The sequence below is a fragment of the Cydia pomonella genome, chromosome 16, assembly GCF_033807575.1.
Source record: "Cydia pomonella isolate Wapato2018A chromosome 16, ilCydPomo1, whole genome shotgun sequence".
NCBI classification, from domain to species: Eukaryota; Metazoa; Arthropoda; class Insecta; order Lepidoptera; family Tortricidae; genus Cydia; species Cydia pomonella.
The window spans coordinates 6225696-6247860 of NC_084718.1; the positions used below are offsets into that span (position 1 = coordinate 6225696).

Sequence of the window (22165 nt, forward strand, 5' to 3'; positions counted from 1 at the left end):
AGACCTAAAAAAAAAAGTATAAGAAAGTTACACATTATTGAAAAAAAATACTTTCATGAAATGTATATAGTTTCAATTAAAATTTTAAACGCATCTATTTGTACTTTTTATCAAAAACAACATAATTTAATTGATGTATATGTTTAAAGTAATGCTTTTTTATTTATTATAGCTATTTTTTTTAAAGTGATTAGGTTGAGTTAGTTGTTTGCAATAATGTATACTTGGGTTTAACTTGGTTGTCAAATATCACTGCCGAAATATTTGCAAAATTTTCCAGGACTTTATTATAATTTTATTATTCTCAAAATACGGTGAAGTCGATTTTGTGACTTCCTAATAAATTCATACCATGGATTAAAGAACAATGTGTGTGTAGTTACGGCGGTGTTCTACACAAAATAACATGTCTAACCAAGTAGGCCCATTCGTGGCTGGGCTGAAGTCTCGGAATGTGGATTTACAAATCAAAACAGCTCGTGAGCTGTATCACTATGCGAAGACCGAGCTTCGCGAGGTGCCGCAAGAGGAGCTCACGCATTTCCTGGATGAGTTCAACCACCAGATCTTTGAGATGGTATCCAGCAGCGACGTCCACGAGAAGAAGGGAGGGGTGCTTGCTATTGGTGCGTAGTTACGTTTGTTATTCTACGATTATCTTTACATACGTTATCTCCTATTTAGGTTTTACAAAAGTGCTCATTAAAGAATTCAAGAGTCACTTTCATATCATGTACCTGTCTAATAAAGATGTTAACATGATGTGGTTCTTGTAATGTTATAGATTTAAATTAACATTGGAAATATTTTTACTGCCCTGCTTGCAGGACCAGTACCACACACAAACCATTAGTTACAGATGTACTTTAACTTAAACTGGTGAAAACACAAGCACCTCTTTAAATTAAACCAAAAGCAAATATATACATTTTTGGTCTTTAGTAATAAATTTTGGATGCTGGTTTCGTTTATTATTATTTTTTAATTTGCATTGTAAAAGCTGCAATTTATGTTGTAAATAGGCGGGTCCACCTAGAGCGAGCGTGCGAACATGTATGTGCGAGGCAACTCTCACGCACAAAACGGCCAGTGTAGATGTGCCTCGGCGCGTTTTCCTCCCCTCAGCACGCTGCCTCGGCCGATGCACGTCTGCACTGACTGGTTCGTGTGCGTGTGTAGACCCGCCTATTTACATTTATCCTATTATTTATATATATAAATAAATAAATATTATAGGACATTATTACACAAATTGACTAAGTCCCACAGTAAGCTCAATAAGGCTTGTGTTGAGGGTAGTTAGACAACGATATATAAAATATGTAAATATTTAGTACCTGGGCGACCGAGCTTTGCTGGGTTATAAGTTATAACTATTTATTGTAATATGGTGGTGTATAGGTGATAATCTTAACTACATTTTTTTACTAAATTAAACTTGTCTAAAACAATAAAAATTAAAAAAATATATATAAACTTGAACATATAAAAAAAAACAAAAGCTAGGCACCGGGCGAGATTCGAACCCGTAACACTCGTTTAGCAGTCCGCGTCTTAACCCGCTGGACCAGACGGACAGTGGCCGGCAACACGAAATTAGCGACCATATTCTGCGTCGAAAGAAAAACGCATGAAAACTCGAAAACACGCGTTTTCCCAAACATAAGACTAATCTAGATAGATTGTATACCCCCAAAAACCCCCATATACCAAATTTCAGCGAAATCGTTAGAGCCATTTCCGAGATCACAGAAATATATATACATATATATATACAAGAATTGCTCGTTTAAAGGTATAAGATAAATACTTAAATAGATAGAAAACACCCATGACTCAGGAACAAATATCCATGCTCATCACACAAATAAATGCCCTTACCAGGATTTGAACCCGGGATCATCAGCTTCATAGGCAGGGTCACTACCCACCAGGCCAGACCGGTCATCATAATGAGAATAATAAAACAAAATAAACCCCTCAAACAAACACTTCAACATTTTGAAAGCCTTTAAACACCAGGCATTTTTAAAATCATGCGGGAGTGGGTGGTATTGTCTAATTATTCTTTTTTAATTATCTGGGCCAAACTGGCAGTCTCTTGGGCCAGATCCACCTTATAGGCCACTTAGTAACTGGTTGGTTGAGTTTTAATGAAATTTGGATGATTAATTACAAAAATAAGTATCATTATTGGTTTTTCAGTGTGCCTAATTGGAGGGGACTGTGACACTACTAAGACAAGGATTACCAGGTTTGCTAACTATCTCCGTAACCTGCTCCCATCTTCAGATGTGGGAGTGATGGAACTAGCAGCCAAGACTGTTGGAAGACTGGCTACTGTGTCAGGAGTAAAAAGAGCCGAGTATGTTGACTTTGAGGTAAAAAGAGCATTTGAATGGCTCTCAGAGGAAAGAAATGAAGGCAGGAGGCACTCTGCAGTTCTACTTCTGAAAGAAATGGCCATTGCAATGCCTACTTACTTCTACCAACAAGTTTCAGGCTTCTTTGACCATATTCTTGTAGCTTTAAAAGACCCTAAACCACAAATTCGGGAGGCTGCGGCCAAAGCTTTAAGAGCAGGCTTAGTGGTTACAACTCAGAGAGAATCTGCTAAGCAATCTACAGCCAAGCCACAATGGTACATGCAATGTTATGAAGAAGCTATGCTCTCTTTTGAAGAGATCCCAACCAAAGAAAAAGGTATCACCAAAGAAGATAGAGTTCATGGGGGCCTACTGATCTTGAATGAGCTCCTGAGATGTTCTAATGCTGCATGGGAGAAGAAATACACAACACTTATGCAGAGTTTGGATACAAGGAAGGATAATATTAAGTCAGATGATATAATATTTTTGAGCGCGAAGCTGCACAGTCCGTCTGTAAAGAGAGGATATTTGTGTGATGGATTTAAGACTGAAAATGTTACATACCCGGTTTCCATTTATGAGTCTGCTGTATGCAGAGCTCTGTTGACTGAAAAATTTGAAAGAATATGCTATGGTAAGAGAATTTTCATGTGCTTTTTTTTAAATTATCTGTCTTTGATTGGTATCAGAATATTCGCGACGATTTCGTGGAGTTCTCCCTTAATTTTAAAATAGTGAGCTTGAAATCAATTCTCAATTAATAATTTTGTTACAGATGTAATGGCTCAGCGCATGCTTAAAACTCAGGGAGTACCCCAGATTTTGCTTATAATAATTCCTCGATTGGCTGCATTCAACAAGGAATATTTCTTAAAGAAGTACTTTAGTACCACCATGAACTTCTTGCTAGCATCTCTGTCAACTCTCCGCAGTCGCGAGAGGGATAGAAACATGGCCTTCACTACTATTGGCCTTGTGGCTGCCGCTATTGGTAGTGAAATCAAAGGCTACATTCCTAGGATTATGGATGTGATCAAACAAGCTCTCCCTGTGAGAGACTCGCAGAGCAAGAGACGGATGTACATAGACCCATCAATCTTTGCATGCATTGCTTTACTGGGCAGTGCTGTTAAAGATTTGGTTGTAAATGATATCAGAGAGCTACTGGACGCGATGTTCGCCACTGGACTTAGTCCATCATTGACCATCTGTCTGAAAGAACTAAGTGAAAATCTTCCAGATCTCAGGGGGGAGATATCGGAAGGTTTGCTAAATATGTTGTCACTAGTACTAAGAAATAAGCCCTTCTTACATCCAGGCGTACCAAGAAGCCTGGAACAGCAGATGAGCACCATGAGTATGGGCACGGAACCTCAGGACACCGCTAGCATTGTTCTAGCTTTGAGGACACTTGGCACATTTCAGTTTGAGGGGCAACATAGTTTACTGACTTTTGTGAGGCGCTGCGCTGATCATTTCCTTCAAAGTGATCAGCAAGAAGTCAGATTGGAAGCTGTCAAAACTGCTGCAAAATTGCTTGCGGATGCAACAGTGAGAACTATGAAAACTCCATCACGCACGCTCACCATACTAACTGCCGAAGTTATAGGGAAGCTGCTAGTAGTGTCAGTGACAGATCCAGATTATGAAGTGCGTTATTGGGTCCTTGAATCACTGAACGAAATCTTTGACTCTCACTTGGCTCAAATAGAAAATCTGAATTTCTTGTTCATTGCTATGAATGATGAACAACTGGAGATACGAGAGCTAGCCATCTGCGCCGTGGGGCGGCTGAGCACCGTCAATCCGGCTTACGTGATGCCTGGACTCAGAAAGACTTTGATACAGTTCCTCACTGAGCTGGAACACTCAGGTATGAGCAGGAACAAAGAACAGGCAGCTAGAATGTTAGATAACCTGATCAGGCATGCTCCACGCCTCGTAAGACCCTATATGGAAACAATCCTTAATGTTCTTGTACCCAAATTAAAGGAGTCTGAAGCAAATCCCGGAGTCGTAATCAGCGTGCTAAAGGCTGTTGGAGATTTGGCAGATGTCAATGGAGACAACAGCGGACTTAAGAAATGCTTACCAGAGCTATTAGCTATCCTTCTGGAACTGCTATCTGATGCTAGCGCGACAGACAAGAGAAGCGTCGCCCTTTGGGTTTTCGGCCAACTCATCAGTGCTACTGGATATGTCGTAGTTCCATACACAGAATATCCAAATCTCATGGATGTACTTTTAAACTTTTTGAAAACGGAGCAGCAACCAAAAGACAGGAGAGAAACTATTCGCGTCCTTGGACTGTTGGGTGCTTTAGACCCATACAAGCATAAACTGACGCGGGGCTTAATCAACGGACAGCCAGACTCCAGTCTAGTTCCCGTAGCCGATAGCAAGGCTGATGAGAATAATTTCGACATGACAACTAGTGAAATGCTTGTGAACATGTCCTCGCCTGTACTTGACGAGTATTATCCGGCTATTGTGATATCAACCTTAATGAGAATTCTTCGGGATCCAACACTTCAACAGCACCACACAAGTGTTGTCCAAGCAGTGACTTTCATCTTTGAATCGCTGGGCATAAAGTGCGTTCCGTACATATCCCGAGTCACGCCAAGTTTGCTCTACGTCGCTCGTGCGGCGGATACGAATTTCCGGGAGTTCCTTTTCACTCAACTAGCGAGACTTATTGCTATCGTGAAGCAACACATTCGCAATTATTTGGATAAAATCTTTGACTTAATCAAAGAATTCTGGACTCCTAACAGTCCTTTGCAACCAACCCTTATATTGCTGGTAGAACACATAGCTGTAGCACTCGGTTCAGAATTCAAAGTCTACCTGCCTCAGTTGATGCCACAAATCCTAAGGGTTTTAGCTCATGACACAAGCAAAGACAGAATGGTAACTGAGAAACTGTTGTTTGCCTTGCAGAAGTTCGAAGACAACTTAGATGATTACATGCATCTAGTCATTCCATCAATTGTGAAACTTTTCGACGCGACTGATTGTCCTATTTCAGTCGCAAAAGTGGCCATGGAGACTGTCGATTACCTCTCAGATTCCTTAAACTATAATGAGTTGGTGTCTAGGATTATCCATCCGTTAGTGAGAAGCATGGATATCTGTGCTCCGCTGCGACCTACAGCTATGGACACGCTTTGCGCTCTAATAGTGCAATTAGGCCGAAAATACTTAGATTTTATCCCACTGGTGCAGAAGATAGTGACTAAGCATAGAATACAGCATCAGAACTATGAGCTCCTGATGTCGAAGCTGCAGTCGAATTCCTCATTGTCCGTTGACGAGTTCTTGCAGAGCACAAGAAGGAAGCCAAGGAACAATAATCAAGAGGTAAACAGTTATTCTTTATTGTTTCCCAATATTAATCACTTCAGAACATGTAGCATAAAGCCCATCGCCGACTTGAGCAGGTGGACGGAGCGGGTAAGCGGGTTAACCAAAAATAGTATGAGCAACCCTAACTGGCGCGGACGCGTGCAACGGATTTTTCCTACGATTATACCCGCTCAAGTCGGCGAAAGGCCTTAGGGAAAAGTGATGCATACTACTTATGCCTATTGCTAATTGTGTATGCTCCTAAATTATAAAGACGTCGCCGTCAGCTAATTTTGGTGTACTTTATCATTAAATCTTCCAAAATACAAGTAATTGTAACTATCAAAGTGAAATATAGTAACCCTAGATTAAAATTATATTTTAGGCGCGTATCGTGGTGTGCGACACATCGTCGTCTATACGCAAGCTATTCGTGAACGCTCACAACCTGAAACTAGCATGGACCGTGAGCAGCCGCGTGTCCAAAGACGACTGGCTGGAGTGGCTCCGGCGGTTCAGCATCGGCCTGCTCACCGAGTCCCACAGCCCCGCGCTCAGGTAACATTGGCTACGGCACGACCTGAAGCTGGCGTGAATCGTGATAAAAGTGAGGCGATTTGTTTGAGTAAACAAATTGCCAAACAAGTAGGTACAGTAAGAAAAACTACCTGCAAAATTAACTTCTTATCAAGGTGTTCAAACGTAGTCATAAATCAAGGTGGCCGAAGTTGGACTTCGAATAAAGAAACGATATGAATTCAATAGAATCGCATTTGTTTTTTTTTCTATTCACGAAAAGATCATCGAATCTCTAATTATTTACAAGCTGATGACATTTTGCCATTTTGCATTTTTCTCATCAATCTTTTTTTTTACTACGTCAATGGCAAACAAGCATACGGCCCGCCTGATGGTAAGCAGTCTCCGTAGCCTATGTACGCCTGCAACTCCAGAGGAGTTGCATGCGCGTTGCCGACCCTAGCACCACTCCCTCGCTAATCTACTGCTTAAAAGGCTTCAACAACTTGTCTTTTTCACAGGGCGTGTCTGGCGTTAGCACACAACTACTCCCAGCTGCTGCGCGACCTGTTCAACGCGGCCTTCGTGTCCTGCTGGACGGAGCTGGAGGCCCCCGCGCGCGCCGAGCTGCAGCGGGCGCTGGAACAGGCGCTCACGGCGCCCGACGCGCCAGGTGACGTGTACTCATAGACTCACAACTACTCCCAGCTGCTGCGCGACCTGTTCAACGCGGCCTTCGTGTCCTGCTGGACGGAGCTGGAGGCCCCCGCGCGCGCCGAGCTGCAGCGGGCGCTGGAACAGGCGCTCACGGCGCTCGACGCGCCAGGTGACGTGTACTCATAGACTCACAACTACTCCCAGCTGCTGCGCGACCTGTTCAACGCGGCCTTCGTGTCCTGCTGGACGGAGCTGGAGGCCCCCGCGCGCGCCGAGCTGCAGCGGGCGCTGGAACAGGCGCTCACAGGCGCCCGACGCGCCAGGTGACGTGTACTCCTAGACTCACAACTACTCCCAGCTGCTGCGCGACCTGTTCAACGCGGCCTTCGTGTCCTGCTGGACGGAGCTGGAGGCCCCCGCGCGCGCCGAGCTGCAGCGGGCGCTGGAACAGGCGCTCACGGCGCCCGACGCGCCAGGTGACGTGTACTCATAGACTCACAACTACTCCCAGCTGCTGCGCGACCTGTTCAACGCGGCCTTCGTGTCCTGCTGGACGGAGCTGGAGGCCCCCGCGCGCGCCGAGCTGCAGCGGGCGCTGGAACAGGCGCTCACGGCGCTCGACGCGCCAGGTGACGTGTACTCATAGACTCACAACTACTCCCAGCTGCTGCGCGACCTGTTCAACGCGGCCTTCGTGTCCTGCTGGACGGAGCTGGAGGCCCCCGCGCGCGCCGAGCTGCAGCGGGCGCTGGAACAGGCGCTCACGGCGCCCGACGCGCCAGGTGACGTGTACTCATAGACTCACAACTACTCCCAGCTGCTGCGCGACCTGTTCAACGCGGCCTTCGTGTCCTGCTGGACGGAGCTGGAGGCCCCCGCGCGCGCCGAGCTGCAGCGGGCGCTGGAACAGGCGCTCACGGCGCTCGACGCGCCAGGTGACGTGTACTCATAGACTCACAACTACTCCCAGCTGCTGCGCGACCTGTTCAACGCGGCCTTCGTGTCCTGCTGGACGGAGCTGGAGGCCCCCGCGCGCGCCGAGCTGCAGCGGGCGCTGGAACAGGCGCTCACGGCGCTCGACGCGCCAGGTGACGTGTACTCATAGACTCACAACTACTCCCAGCTGCTGCGCGACCTGTTCAACGCGGCCTTCGTGTCCTGCTGGACGGAGCTGGAGGCCCCCGCGCGCGCCGAGCTGCAGCGGGCGCTGGAACAGGCGCTCACGGCGCCCGACGCGCCAGGTGACGTGTACTCATAGACTCACAACTACTCCCAGCTGCTGCGCGACCTGTTCAACGCGGCCTTCGTGTCCTGCTGGACGGAGCTGGAGGCCCCCGCGCGCGCCGAGCTGCAGCGGGCGCTGGAACAGGCGCTCACGGCGCCCGACGCGCCAGGTGACGTGTACTCATAGACTCACAACTACTCCCAGCTGCTGCGCGACCTGTTCAACGCGGCCTTCGTGTCCTGCTGGACGGAGCTGGAGGCCCCCGCGCGCGCCGAGCTGCAGCGGGCGCTGGAACAGGCGCTCACGGCGCCCGACGCGCCAGGTGACGTGTACTCATAGACTCACAACTACTCCCAGCTGCTGCGCGACCTGTTCAACGCGGCCTTCGTGTCCTGCTGGACGGAGCTGGAGGCCCCCGCGCGCGCCGAGCTGCAGCGGGCGCTGGAACAGGCGCTCACGGCGCCCGACGCGCCAGGTGACGTGTACTCATAGACTCACAATTACAGCTTATTATTATTTGTTTTGTGACATCAGTGGGGTGTTATAAAACAGCAAGGTTTCAAAACTGTAATATCGTAAATCAAGTTTTAAACGTTTTTGACTTCAAGTACCCAATATGTCATAATATGACTTAAATCCAAATTGTAGCAAAGATTTTTCAAATCCAGCTTCAGATGGTATCTGTTATGCTAGTTGCATCCAGATTGTAACACTACCCTCTACAAATAAACACGTTTATATATGAGTGTTAAACATTGACTAAGCGGTGTGAGTTTTAAAATTGGTTTAACAGTGACATCAAGTGTAATTTATTTATATGTAAACAGAGCTGGCGCACACCGTGTTGAACCTGGCCGAATTTATGGAGCACTGCGACGCGGGAGCCTTGCCTATATCCACGCACTTGCTCGGGGAGAGGGCTATGCACTGCCGTGCCTACGCGAAGGCCTTGCACTATAAGGTAAGCAAACCATTAAGTCTTTACTTAATTTCGGTTTGGAAAAACCATCGGTAACTATTCCCAATTTACGTTTTTACCAGGAGGAAGAGTTCCGCAGCGGCGCAACATCTCAAGTGGTAGAAGCGCTCATCCACATCAACAACAAACTACAGCAAAAAGAGGCGGCCGAGGGCCTCCTCGAGCGAGTTATGGCGAAACGAGAGGATGGCGACACCCGCCTGCAGGTCCAAATCCGCTGGTACGAGAAACTTCACAACTGGGAGAAGGCCTTAAACCTCTACGGAGAGAAACTGTCCCACGACGCCAACGACATGGATGCGTACCTAGGTGAACTGCGCTGCTTCGAGGCTCTAGGGGAATGGGTCAAACTATACAACACTGTCTCTAAGAGGTGGCCTCAAATGACCAATGATGAGAAGTTTAAAGCTGCGAGACTGGCCGCCGCTGCCGCTTGGGGTCTTAACGAGTGGGACTCGATGGCTAAATATGTCAGTTTCCTCCCAGAAAATACTCAAGACGGAGCTTTCTACAGAGCGGTACTCGCCATACATGACGGCGAATTTGATATCTCCAAACAGTTCATAGATCAAGCCAGAACCTTGCTTGATTCAGAATTGACGGCCGTTGCAGGAGAAAGCTACCAGAGAGCTTATGGTGCGCTGGTCAACGCGCAACTCCTAGCTGAATTAGAGGAAGTTATTACTTACAAACTGATTAATGAAAGAAGAGACACTATTAGACAAGCGTGGTGGACGAGATTACAGGGCGGACAGAGGCTAGTCGAAGACTGGAGGAAGATCCTGCAAGTGCGCGGCTTGGTCTTGACTCCTCATGAAGACATGGCTACTTGGCTGAAGTTCGCCTCACTATGCCGTAAGAGTGGCGCTCCTAGACAAGCGCATAGGACTCTAGTCATGTTGTTAGGAACGGATCCAAGTAAAAATACAGAAATGCCGCTCCCTACCCACGAACCCCGCCTCACGCTCGCTTACGCTAAGCATCTTTGGGTAGCCGGTGACAAGCAACTAGCCTACAACCAGTTACAGCGCTACGTGGAATCCTCTGAAACCGGAGACTCCGATAACTGCCGACTTCTCGCCCGTTGCCATTTGAAACTTGGGGCCTGGTGCGAATCCCTATTAGGCATCAATGAGACATCCATCCCGGAAATTCTAAGAAATTACTCCTCAGCGACACAGTTGTCTCCAGACTGGTACAAAGCTTGGCACGCCTGGGCTTACATGAATTTCGAAAGCGTATTATTCCACAAACACCAAGATCCTAACCCTGAGAACGCTGAAAGCGTCGACAAGAAAGACTCTGAATTCGTCGAACAATATACAGTACCAGCCGTGGACGGGTTCTTTAAATCTATCAATCTTTCTCACGGAAGCTCTCTACAGGACACGCTCAGATTGCTAACTCTATGGTTCGACTACGGTCATCACCCGGCCGTCCACGAGGCTCTAGTCGATGGTATTCGAACCATCGAAATAAACGTATGGCTGCAAGTGATACCTCAGTTGATCGCCAGAATCGATACGCCTCGCGCTTTAGTTGGCAAGTTGATTCATTCTTTGCTAATCGATATTGGAAAATCGCATCCGCAAGCGCTAGTCTATCCTCTGACGGTGGCTTCAAAATCTTCCTTCATAGCTCGGAAGAACGCCGCCAACCAGATTTTAAAATCCATGTGCACTCATTCCAGTAACTTGGTGAACCAGGCAGCCATGATATCTGAAGAGTTGATTAGGGTTGCTATTCTATGGCACGAGCAATGGCATGAAGCTTTGGAAGAGGCGTCTAGATTGTACTTTAGCGAGCACGATGTCAAAGCCATGTTCAAGACGCTGGAGCCTTTGCACGCTATGTTGGAGCGAGGCCCGCAGACCACCAAGGAGGTGTCCTTCACCCAGGCGTATGGAAGAGACCTGAACGAGGCGCAGGAATGGTGTAACCGATTCAAGGTATGTTGGTTCATTTATATATTTTTGCTATTATTTACATATAAAATCTTAAAAGGATCTTTATACTCATTTAAAAAATCAAAGACAGACCTGTGGTTTCAATAAAAATGAAGTTTCACAAACTGAAAAGGGTATTTTCAGATGGTTTAGACATATTGAGAAGATGGATTAAAGGAAACTGACGAATTCTTTAAACGTCATGGTTTTCAATGGAGCATATCCTAAAATGGCATGTCTTTTATCGCAATTGCAAGCGCTTGACGCAAAACGACTTGAAACGAAAGTTAAAAGAAAGAAATGATTATTAATAGTTGTGGACATTTATCATACAAGCAAGCGCGCAGGTGGTAATCCTAGATCTTAATCCCTTTTGTCCTATAAGGAATCTAAATATGCCAGTCATAAAAGGATCTAGACTTTTTAAATTAAAAATTGAATTTTTATTGTCATTGCTGACTGCATCCCGCATCCGTGGGTGGGACTCAAGGAAATAATCCTGTTATCTGAGCAGGAAACAAACGCGGTCCGTGACCTGAACCAAGCGTGGGACCTGTACTACCATGTGTTCCGCCGCATCAGCCGGCAGCTGCCGCAGCTGACGTCGCTGGAGCTGCAGTACGTCAGCCCGCGCCTGCTCAACTGCCGCGACCTGGAGCTGGCCGTGCCGGGCTCCTACGTGCCCGACCTGCCGCTCATCCGCATCGCGCACATACAGAGCAGCCTGCAGGTAGGTGCAGCTGACGTCGCTGGAGCTGCAGTACGTCAGCCCGCGCCTGCTCAACTGCCGCGACCTGGAGCTGGCCGTGCCGGGCTCCTACGTGCCCGACCTGCCGCTCATCCGCATCGCGCACATACAGAGCAGCCTGCAGGTAGGTGCAGCTGACGTCGCTGGAGCTGCAGTACGTCAGCCCGCGCCTGCTCAACTGCCGCGACCTGGAGCTGGCCGTGCCGGGCTCCTACGTGCCCGACCTGCCGCTCATCCGCATCGCGCACATACAGAGCAGCCTGCAGGTAGGTGCAGCTGACGTCGCTGGAGCTGCAGTACGTCAGCCCGCGCCTGCTCAACTGCCGCGACCTGGAGCTGGCCGTGCCGGGCTCCTACGTGCCCGACCTGCCGCTCATCCGCATCGCGCACATACAGAGCAGCCTGCAGGTAGGTGCAGCTGACGTCGCTGGAGCTGCAGTACGTCAGCCCGCGCCTGCTCAACTGCCGCGACCTGGAGCTGGCCGTGCCGGGCTCCTACGTGCCCGACCTGCCGCTCATCCGCATCGCGCACATACAGAGCAGCCTGCAGGTAGGTGCAGCTGACGTCGCTGGAGCTGCAGTACGTCAGCCCGCGCCTGCTCAACTGCCGCGACCTGGAGCTGGCCGTGCCGGGCTCCTACGTGCCCGACCTGCCGCTCATCCGCATCGCGCACATACAGAGCAGCCTGCAGGTAGGTGCAGCTGACGTCGCTGGAGCTGCAGTACGTCAGCCCGCGCCTGCTCAACTGCCGCGACCTGGAGCTGGCCGTGCCGGGCTCCTACGTGCCCGACCTGCCGCTCATCCGCATCGCCCACATACAGAGCAGCCTGCAGGTAGGTGCAGCTGACGTCGCTGGAGCTGCAGTACGTCAGCCCGCGCCTGCTCAACTGCCGCGACCTGGAGCTGGCCGTGCCGGGCTCCTACGTGCCCGACCTGCCGCTCATCCGCATCGCCCACATACAGAGCAGCCTGCAGGTAGGTGCAGCTGACGTCGCTGGAGCTGCAGTACGTCAGCCCGCGCCTGCTCAACTGCCGCGACCTGGAGCTGGCCGTGCCGGGCTCCTACGTGCCCGACCTGCCGCTTATCCACAGCAACCCTATGTGCCCACAACTTGTAGATCCTATGGTTGGTTTATGAATGCTTGGTTATCTGCTAATTTACTGAAGACGTTTTACATGTACTGTAAGGTAACGAAAGCCGAATGGATATAACCAGGCGTCGCCGAACTTTGCCACTAGCCGAATGGAGCTGGTGACACGTGACGACCACCACCAAGGTCAACCACCTCCGCCCACGAGTAGCCGACGAGATGTGACGCTGCGTAAATCTAACTAAAGAGAGCTCCGCTCTGCCCGGTATACGTGTGATGGTGAGCTTCATTAACTTTTTTAATGCTCCACTTTTGTGTTCCCCCAGGTCATAACTTCGAAGCAGCGTCCGCGCCGGCTCTGCGTGCGCGGCTCCAACGGCAAAGACTACATGTTCCTCCTGAAGGGCCACGAGGACCTGCGGCAAGACGAGCGCGTCATGCAGCTGTTCGGGCTCGTCAACACCCTACTGCAGGCCGACCCGCACACTTTCCGGCGCGACCTCAACATACAGGTACATACATACACCATGCTGTGAAGTATTTACGATAGGAATAGGACAACTTTTTATTTAATATGAGAGAGTGGTGGTTTTGTGAACGAACTGTCATTTTGCATTGAGGGATACAATAAATCTACACACGACAAAATTAGTTCAGGAGGTAGGTAGTTAGTGATTGGAGTTTTGTAAGGTTTTGAGTCAATATATGTGGGTTTTTCGCGATCATTTATCATTTGTATTGCCATGGTCAAAATAGGTAAACTTTCAATTCAACATTTCATAGTCATTTATATATGATAGATCTACTAGCCATATATAATATGAACATATGAATTACCATAATGCGAATGACAATTCCGTCTTTTCGACAGAGATATGCCGTGATCCCACTGTCGACCAACTCCGGCCTCATAGGCTGGGTGCCTCACTGCGACACCCTACACTCCCTTATTCGCGACTACCGCGAGAAAAGGAAGTGTCTTCTCAACATCGAGCATAGAATCATGCAGCGCATGGCCTCGGACCTGGAGAAACTCATGCTCATGCAGAAGGTAACGTTGTGTGGATATGACTCGTCTGTCGACTATATAGAAGGAGGAGTTCTCAACTTCGAGCACAGGATTATACAGCGCATGAACTCGGACCTGGATAAATTCATGCTCACGCAGAAGGTAATGTTGTGTGGATATGTGACCCGTCTGTTGACTCTAGAAACGGGGAAGTTCTAAACAACAAGCACAGAATCCTGCAGCGCATGGCCTCAGACCTGGAGAAACTCATGCTCATGCAGAAGGTAACGTTGCGTGGATATGTGACTCGTCTGTCGACTATAGAGAGATGGAAGATCTCAACATCAAGCACAGAATCCTGCAGCGCATGGCCTCAGACCTGGAGAAACTCATGCTCATGCACAAGGTAACGTTGCGTGGATATGTGACTCGTCTGTCGAGTATAGAGAGAGGGAAGTTCTCAACATCAAGCACAGAATCCTGCAGCGCATGGCCTCAGACCTGGAGAAACTCATGCTCATGCAGAAGGTAACGTTGCGTGGATATGTGACTCGTCTGTCGACTATAGAGAGAGGGAAGTTATCAACATCAAGCACAGAATCCTGCAGCGCATGGCCTCAGACCTGGAGAACCTCATGCTCATGCAGAAGGTAACGTTGCGTGGATATGTGACTTGTCTGTCAACTATAGAGAGGGGGAAGTTCACAGCATCGAGCACAGGATTATACAGTGCATGGCCTCGGACCTGCAGAACCTCATGCTCATGCAGAAGGTAACACTGTTTATAAGGGTCCCGTCTGTCGACTATAGATAGAGGGAAGTACTAAAAATCAAGCACAGGATTATACAGCGCATGGCCTTTGACCAGGAGAAACTTATTACCTTTAACATTGTGTAGATATGTGACCACTTTGTCGACTGTGGAAGGAAAATCAAATACCTGCTCAACATGGAGACACAGGATCTGCATGAGCATCAAGGTAACATAATATAATAATGTGTTGTAACACATAAGGAGGTCTAGTGATCTTGTAAAGTTGTATTGAGAAAGGGTTTACATTTGATATAAGAAAGTGCTTTAATATTGAGTGATCATGAAGTTGAATCGAGTATTCATTTGAAGTTTTACTCAGAACACTGACATTTTAAATAAAAAGAAGGCCAAAAGGTAGGGTATAATTATAAGCTTTTCACTACTTAAGCTCTACCATGCGCCTATTGGTGTTGGCGTTTTTCTATCAACACAATTCTTCTAACTCTTTTCTGACGAATGCTCGGTGTGCACAGGAAGATATGACATGGGCTGCCTGTTTCACCTCCACGTTGATGTGTAAGGTAAATATAGCTATGTAAATACGCAAATCATCCGCGACTACCTCGTCGAGGCTCCGTACACGCACTTCAACATATACGTAAGGTACTTTTTTGCTTGAATTGGCTTGTACCTCTCGTATACGTTGTTTCTCATAGAAAAATGACACTGACAAATTTTGGCCTAGAAGCTGATGAGTTATAATTTATATTATTTAGAAAATTGTATGCGATATTTTCTATGAAATGTATGAATATTTATTTATTTAAACTTTATTACACAAAATACAAAAATAATGCACAAATGGCAGACTCAGTCAACCATCCGGGCTAAACAGAGACATGTAAAAATGGTGCAAGGCGATAGAAAGTTAATATTTATTAGAACTGTCGAAAACAACTAAAAAACTTGTATGCTCGAATATTGTATGCTTTTCCATTATTACTTTTTGCGATATATGTATGATTTATTTGTTAACGGTTTTATCATAGTTTTATTTATTTATATACTTAATAGTTTGTAGTTTCTCAAGGTAGACTACCAGAACAAACTTATTTAAAGATCAGGTACCTATAGGGAATTAAGGTATATATAATTGATTTTATATGTCTGTATAAAGAAACTCGTCTAGGGCTCGTATATATATTATCTCCGTCTTGAATATCTTCTAAATTCACTCGTACCCTTCATATATATTTGGATAAAAATAACCCATCAGTTGTAACGCCAAAATTTTTTTTTTTGCTACCTACCCTTCCTATTTCAAGCAAAAATATATAAACTAGGAATAATACAGCGCCTTTTACGTACGTACGTACTAGATATCCGTAAGTGAAAAAAAATTGCTACCTTGTGTTATTTCCTTTAGCTTTTCAAAGTGCACATTCTTATGGTTATGTTATAAATCGGATGGTAAATTAGATAATCAACAGATGTCAATATTGCACTCAAATTCCCAGACGAATGTTTGCAAAAGTGTTGTAGGCTGATTATTATTGCCAATATTGTTGTCTGTAGCGTCTTAGGTTTTTTCCAACAATAAATTACCGAGTAAAAGCCATTTCAAGCCCAACAGTGATAGGCATATGCAAGACAGCAAAGTTGTTATTTTCCTTTGGGTGCTTGCATATAATCTAAAACCGAAAAACGATGGAATCCAAAATTCAGCAAGTGAAAGTCTAAGCGACTGTTACGAGGCATGAGTCGCAATACAACTTTGCTGTCTAGCCATATGCCCAATATTCACCTCACCGCCGCAAGGACAATACTACATCTAAACTGGATTATAATTATCTTATACCGCTGGCGTGAAAATGAAATTCAAAATGTATTTTTATAGTCAGTCCCAAAATAAAGCGGCATTAAAGTAAACGCGGTATATTAAAAAAGAAAAGTACAATATTTTTACTCAAGAGTCCACAGAAACCCTATGGCCAAAGGGTAGAGTGTTTTATTATGCCCTAGACTATATAAAAAAATGGGATATAACTTCCTGTAAACTGGTGTGGAATAACGCTTTACAAGCAAATATGATGAAAATAACAAAATATGTCTTAGTTACTAGTTTTGAATTTCACGATTGAAATGGTTCGGTACACAAGTGTTTATTTTCGCACGGATTTTGAACAAAAATGGGGGCCTTTTCGTGCTGGTGAGGTGGATGTAAATTCACTGACGATGGTTGTCTATGGGGGGTCGGTTTCAGACTACACAAGAAGAGCGGAAGAAAGTCATCTACAATATGGAGCACAGGATCATGCTGTGGATGGCGCCAGACTTCGAGAAGTTATTACCCATGAATAAGGTGATTTTATAACACAAACAGGCGTACAGCGAGCCTACTGCCAACATCGAAAAATCGAAAATCTGTCGCTCGACTATACAGACGCAGAGACAGTTTTCTATTTTTGATGTTGGCGATAGGCGCTCGGCTTGCATGATGATAACAGAGGTGCTGAACATTTATAGGTATATGAGGATTTGCAGCGTTGACAGCTGAAGAGATAGTCATTCGCTGTTGATGCAGTGTGTTCTTGGGAGCTTCTGTCTTCCGCAGCTTTCTACAAGGAGAGGTTCGAAAGGTTGTGGCTTTCTGACTCCTCGTTATTTATATTAGTTTATGTTCGTTATTTACTGTTTGTTAGTTTGAATATTTGTTTATCTATATATTTTGTGATAAATATAAAAATATTTACTACATACCTATTGTATTTATTTTTATTCAAAGTATACATGTAAGTTTGCCAATTTGAGTGTTAAAATATGCTTGAACTTTCGTCCAAAATTCGTTCCTTTAGGTATTCACCATATCATCTCTCACTTTGTCAATTATTTTCTTATAACTTTCTACATTCTCATCTAACACTCTTTAGGGGTCCATTTCTCGAATGGTTATATTATTAATCGACGTACTGTAAACTGACCGCTTATTTGTAATATTAGTATTGTACCGTTTGAAAATTGTGCGTCTTGTGACATGATTTTCGCTCCTCCCCATCAAATGCTCGTACCTTTCCGAGTGCAAGTTCTTCCGAACCTACGCTCTAATTACGCGTTTATATTTTTCTGACGCGCAAATCTGTTTTGTAGCTGCAAAATAATTGCGAGCTGGTGTGAATGAATGGAATAAGGACGCCAGGGAAAAAAGTGTTTAGATAAAAAATTTAAGCCTGAAATGGTTCCGACATCTATACATCAGTATACACGGCGTAATTTTGTGTAAGTGGCCTCTTTTTCCCGTGCCATAACACACCACAGAATAAAAAATCACACTAGTTAACAGAACTGATATTTTATTTCGGAAGGACACATGTAGTTTTGTTACTCCTTGAGGAATTACACTCATTTTTTTACATTCTAGACTGTGTATTAATTAATGCTCAGAGCAGTCGTGTTTGTTAAGCGATTAAATGTAATTGTGTCCCACAGGTGGAAGTGTTCGAGCACGCCCTCGAGCACACGGCGGGCGACGACCTCGCCAAGCTGCTGTGGCTGAAGAGCCCCTCATCGGAAGTGTGGTTCGAGCGCCGCACCAACTACACGCGCTCGCTCGCCGTCATGAGCATGGTTAGCATGGTGGTAACCGATTTCAAAAATTTTAAGGAGTAGCTCCTTAAAATTTTTCGTAAAATCATCCGTAGATGACACAATTTTTTTTATCAGGTGGGCTACATCCTCGGGCTGGGCGACCGGCACCCGTCCAACATCATGCTGGACCGCGTCACGGGCAAGTTCCTGCACATCGACTTCGGCGACTGCTTCGAGGTGGCCGTCACCCGGGACAAGTTCCCCGAGAAGATCCCTTTCCGGCTCACGAGGATGCTCATCAATGCCATGGAGGTAAGGGAAAAAGATTAGTTGAGGTCTCTCGAGATCAAGGGGATCCTGCAGCTGTTTGAAGTTGCAGGTTTGCATCGAGAGTTGTAGTAGGTGGCGATCACAATAGATCAGGAATGGTCGCAGTGATATTTAGGCTGTAGAGCCTTACATAGCCCCTAACATAGAAGAAGAAGAAGGGAAAAAGATCCTTATTGAGAATGATTCAGTGACACTTATATAATGCATATAGGTTGCGGATTTTTATAATAAGGAAGTCAATTACCAATTTGAAAATATCATATACATATATGATATTGTTGAAGATTTACATCGGTGTTTTGTCACCAGGTAACGGGCATCGAGGGCACCTACCGGCGCACGTGCGAGTCCGTGATGGAGGTGCTGCACCGGCACAAGGACAGCGTGATGGCCGTGCTGGAGGCCTTCGTGTACGACCCGCTGCTGAACTGGCGGCTCATCGACGCCGGCCGCCGCTCGCGCGCCGACGACGCGCCCGACGCCTCGCCGCTGCCCAGCCGCGGCCGCCTGCCCGCCGGCCCCGCCGGCCCCGCCGGCCCCGTCGGCCCCGCCGGCCCCGCCGGCCCCGCCGGCCCCGCCGAGCCGCTGGACCAGCCCGCCGAGACCAACCTCAACAAGCGGGCGCTCGGTATAGTCAACCGCGTCCGGGACAAGCTCACCGGACGCGACTTCCCGCACATTGATGAAACGGTCTCGGTCCAGAAGCAGGTTGAGCTGCTGATTCAACAGGCGACGAGCAATGAGAATCTTTGTCAGTGTTATATTGGATGGTGTCCGTTTTGGTAAAGCCTATTGTGCCTGTTAATCTTTTATTACCTAAGCTTTCAAGTTATAGAATCAACACGCTTCCGTTTTCCAAACACATTTGCTGCCAAGAACCCGCTAGGTAAGCTAGATATTAAATCGATTTTGAGCGAAATCCCTCTCGCTGATTCATGACATTTATACTTTTTAAGCCCTTAAAGTGAGATTGGGATTCGGTCCAACCGTTCACGTTATTATAGTATGAATTAATCTCAGATGTTTTTTTCCGGCTCGGTCCCTAATCAGTTAAACAAAAACCTTTGTTTCTATATGCAGATATAGAGTCATTGTCGATAACCGCCTGTTTTCTACTGTATACTATTGTAATTATGCTTACATTTATTGTATTTTAATCATTTGGCATCAAACATAAAACATTGCACTGGATGTATATAACGTAAGCTTAATAATAAGATATAACTGACTAAAGTGACTAATGACTATAGAAACCTATATAGGACCTTATTACAGTGATATAAGGTCTACCAATGGTCAGTTAAGTGTGTTGCTGTTAGGTGACAACCAGAGCTCACTAATTATTACCACATGTCCAGAGCCACAGAGAACCGTACTATAGTTCGATTTCTTAGCATTTGAAAAAGGTAACCAATCTTGACGTGTCTTTTTATTGAAAAATATTGAAAAACGCTTTTTAAAAATTGGTTTTGTAATCAAACAAATTTAACACATATCAGTGAAAGAATAAGGATCACAGTCACATGACGTTCTAAAAGTTTTAACATGTGTTGAAAGATGGAAGTAAATTTACTTTGACAATCCACCTCTATTTCAAGCTCTATTACTAAGATCAAAGTGAGTTTTCGTTGTCAACTGACTATATATTATAAGCAATCAAAGTTATAATACGTTCCTTTATTTCGGTCTTGAAGTCATTTATTAATGTGTAAGTTAATGCTACTATTCTAGATTTATATGTTGTAACTTACAATTTATACGAAATAGATGTGCCTATACCAATGGTTGCCATTTCATGTCTAGGTTAAGGTTAAACTATTTAAGCCAAAGCTTTGTTAAGTCTCATATAATCTCACAAATGTCGGTCCCTTGAACAATTAACGTTAATAACAGAATGTAAAAAAAAGTATACGTGACTCAGTCAATCAGCCGAGCAATCAAGTTTACAAACATCTTGTAAAAATAACGCCCTTAAGACAATGACGATAAGGTCGTGTAAATATTTGCTTGGAACGTTGGCTTGCGAAGATGTTTGTTTGTACCTTATTGACCGAATGAACAAATCACGTGTTTTTTATATTGTCTTCAAATCAAGCAGTGGCGCCTAAATTTATAACGAATAATTATTTTAATTATACTCAATGGCGATGATGATGACATCGTAATGTGGAACACTGTTGAGTCAGTCAAGGATAGATATATTATAACAGCCAAGGCATATGTCTACAAATATGTCTGAGCATGTACTCTAACGCCTTGAGAATAGAGTCGTGTTCAGATATGTTTATCGCTTTAGCCGCTCTGATATATCTGATGGTGATTGTACTGATTTGGACAATGCGTCACATGCGTTGGGAGTAGGCAGGCACTGTCTCCATAGCTGCTGTAAAATACAATACTTGGTACCTCTTTCTTTACAAAATTTTATGCAATTTTCTAATAGCCATAAAGTTAATCGTTAGTTTAGAATTAAGTGCAGCATCGTATCGTGTAATGTAAATATTGTTAGATAATAATATGTGACCACGGCCGGCAAAACGTCCCATTTTGTCGCTTGCCATAAGGACAAGATTTGCTTGTATCTTTATACGTATAGCCTGACAAAGCGTCCTTATGGCAAGCGAAAAAAATGGGACGTTTTGCCGGCCGCGTCACATATTTTCTATATCACTATTAATTGTATGTATATATGTATCCATAGAAACGAACATTATCTAGTTAAGTGACTGAAGAATCTAGATTTTGTCAGCTGAAGAAGATGGCGCCGCACGGTGCCATATTTTAGTGACTGTGTTGTCAGAAGTTCTCTGGTGTGCAAATCGTATGCATTTGTTGTGATATTACATAGTTAATATGTATGTAAATTGGGATATCATAAGTTTAATAAATTTTATCAAACATTTTCTTCTATTTTATTTTAATAGGGAACCATCACTAAAGGTAATCGAAGTGTAAACAAAGTTAGTGGAAACCTAGTAGAAGATAGTACCTAATTTTTAATTATTTTTGCAGTCACAGTTTTCAATTGAGAAGCATTTCATCAAATCATAGCGTAAGTATTAACCATTGTGTATTAAAATCCCTTTTAGGGATAAGTTCGCCTTTGTACATAGTATTTTTTTTGTTTTGTTTTGTCTGTTTTATGTCCTGTTTATGTGCAATAAAGTGACATACACACATACATACCATTATTCTGACCGTACATTCTCCGATTCTTACTTATAAATTAATTGTAGTATTATGATGGATAATATCAAAGGAACAACGAATTCTTCAATCTTTAATGCTGTCTGAATGAAAGGATGCATTAAGTCGATGCACTCCCGATCAGGGCCGAGTACTCTGATCGGTTGCTCGATTTAGTCGAGGTTTTGATTCGAGTCGTTAAAAGCATAGTGCAAAATAATGTTGCTGCAAATTAAAAAACTTAACTTGTGAAATAGGTATAGAAACACTACTTCGGCCGTGGTACAGCAATGTGTGATCGCTGCGGATAATATCCTTAAGATGCCGAATCACAACCAGCTTTAAAGTCGCACCAATCACCGAAAATCGTCCTAGGTAGTACGGCCACGTGAACAGGCGTGGTGATGATCATGTCGTC

The 22165-nt window shown here is 45.2% G+C and overlaps 1 protein-coding gene across 1 annotated transcript; it reads left to right on the forward strand.

The window, feature by feature from the left end:
- Positions 1-112: 112 nt before the first annotated feature.
- On the forward strand, positions 113-21463 carry LOC133526233 (serine/threonine-protein kinase mTOR). The gene is made up of 13 exons (XM_061862762.1): positions 113-626; positions 2206-3003; positions 3145-5732; positions 6103-6275; positions 6758-6909; positions 8946-9079; positions 9160-11046; positions 11558-11773; positions 13210-13395; positions 13755-13934; positions 18133-18270; positions 18367-18543; positions 18871-21463. Exons 1-13 carry the CDS (start codon positions 407-409, stop codon positions 19345-19347), a joined length of 7326 nt encoding a protein of 2441 aa, XP_061718746.1. The 5' UTR covers positions 113-406; the 3' UTR covers positions 19348-21463.
- Positions 21464-22165: the final 702 nt, after the last annotated feature.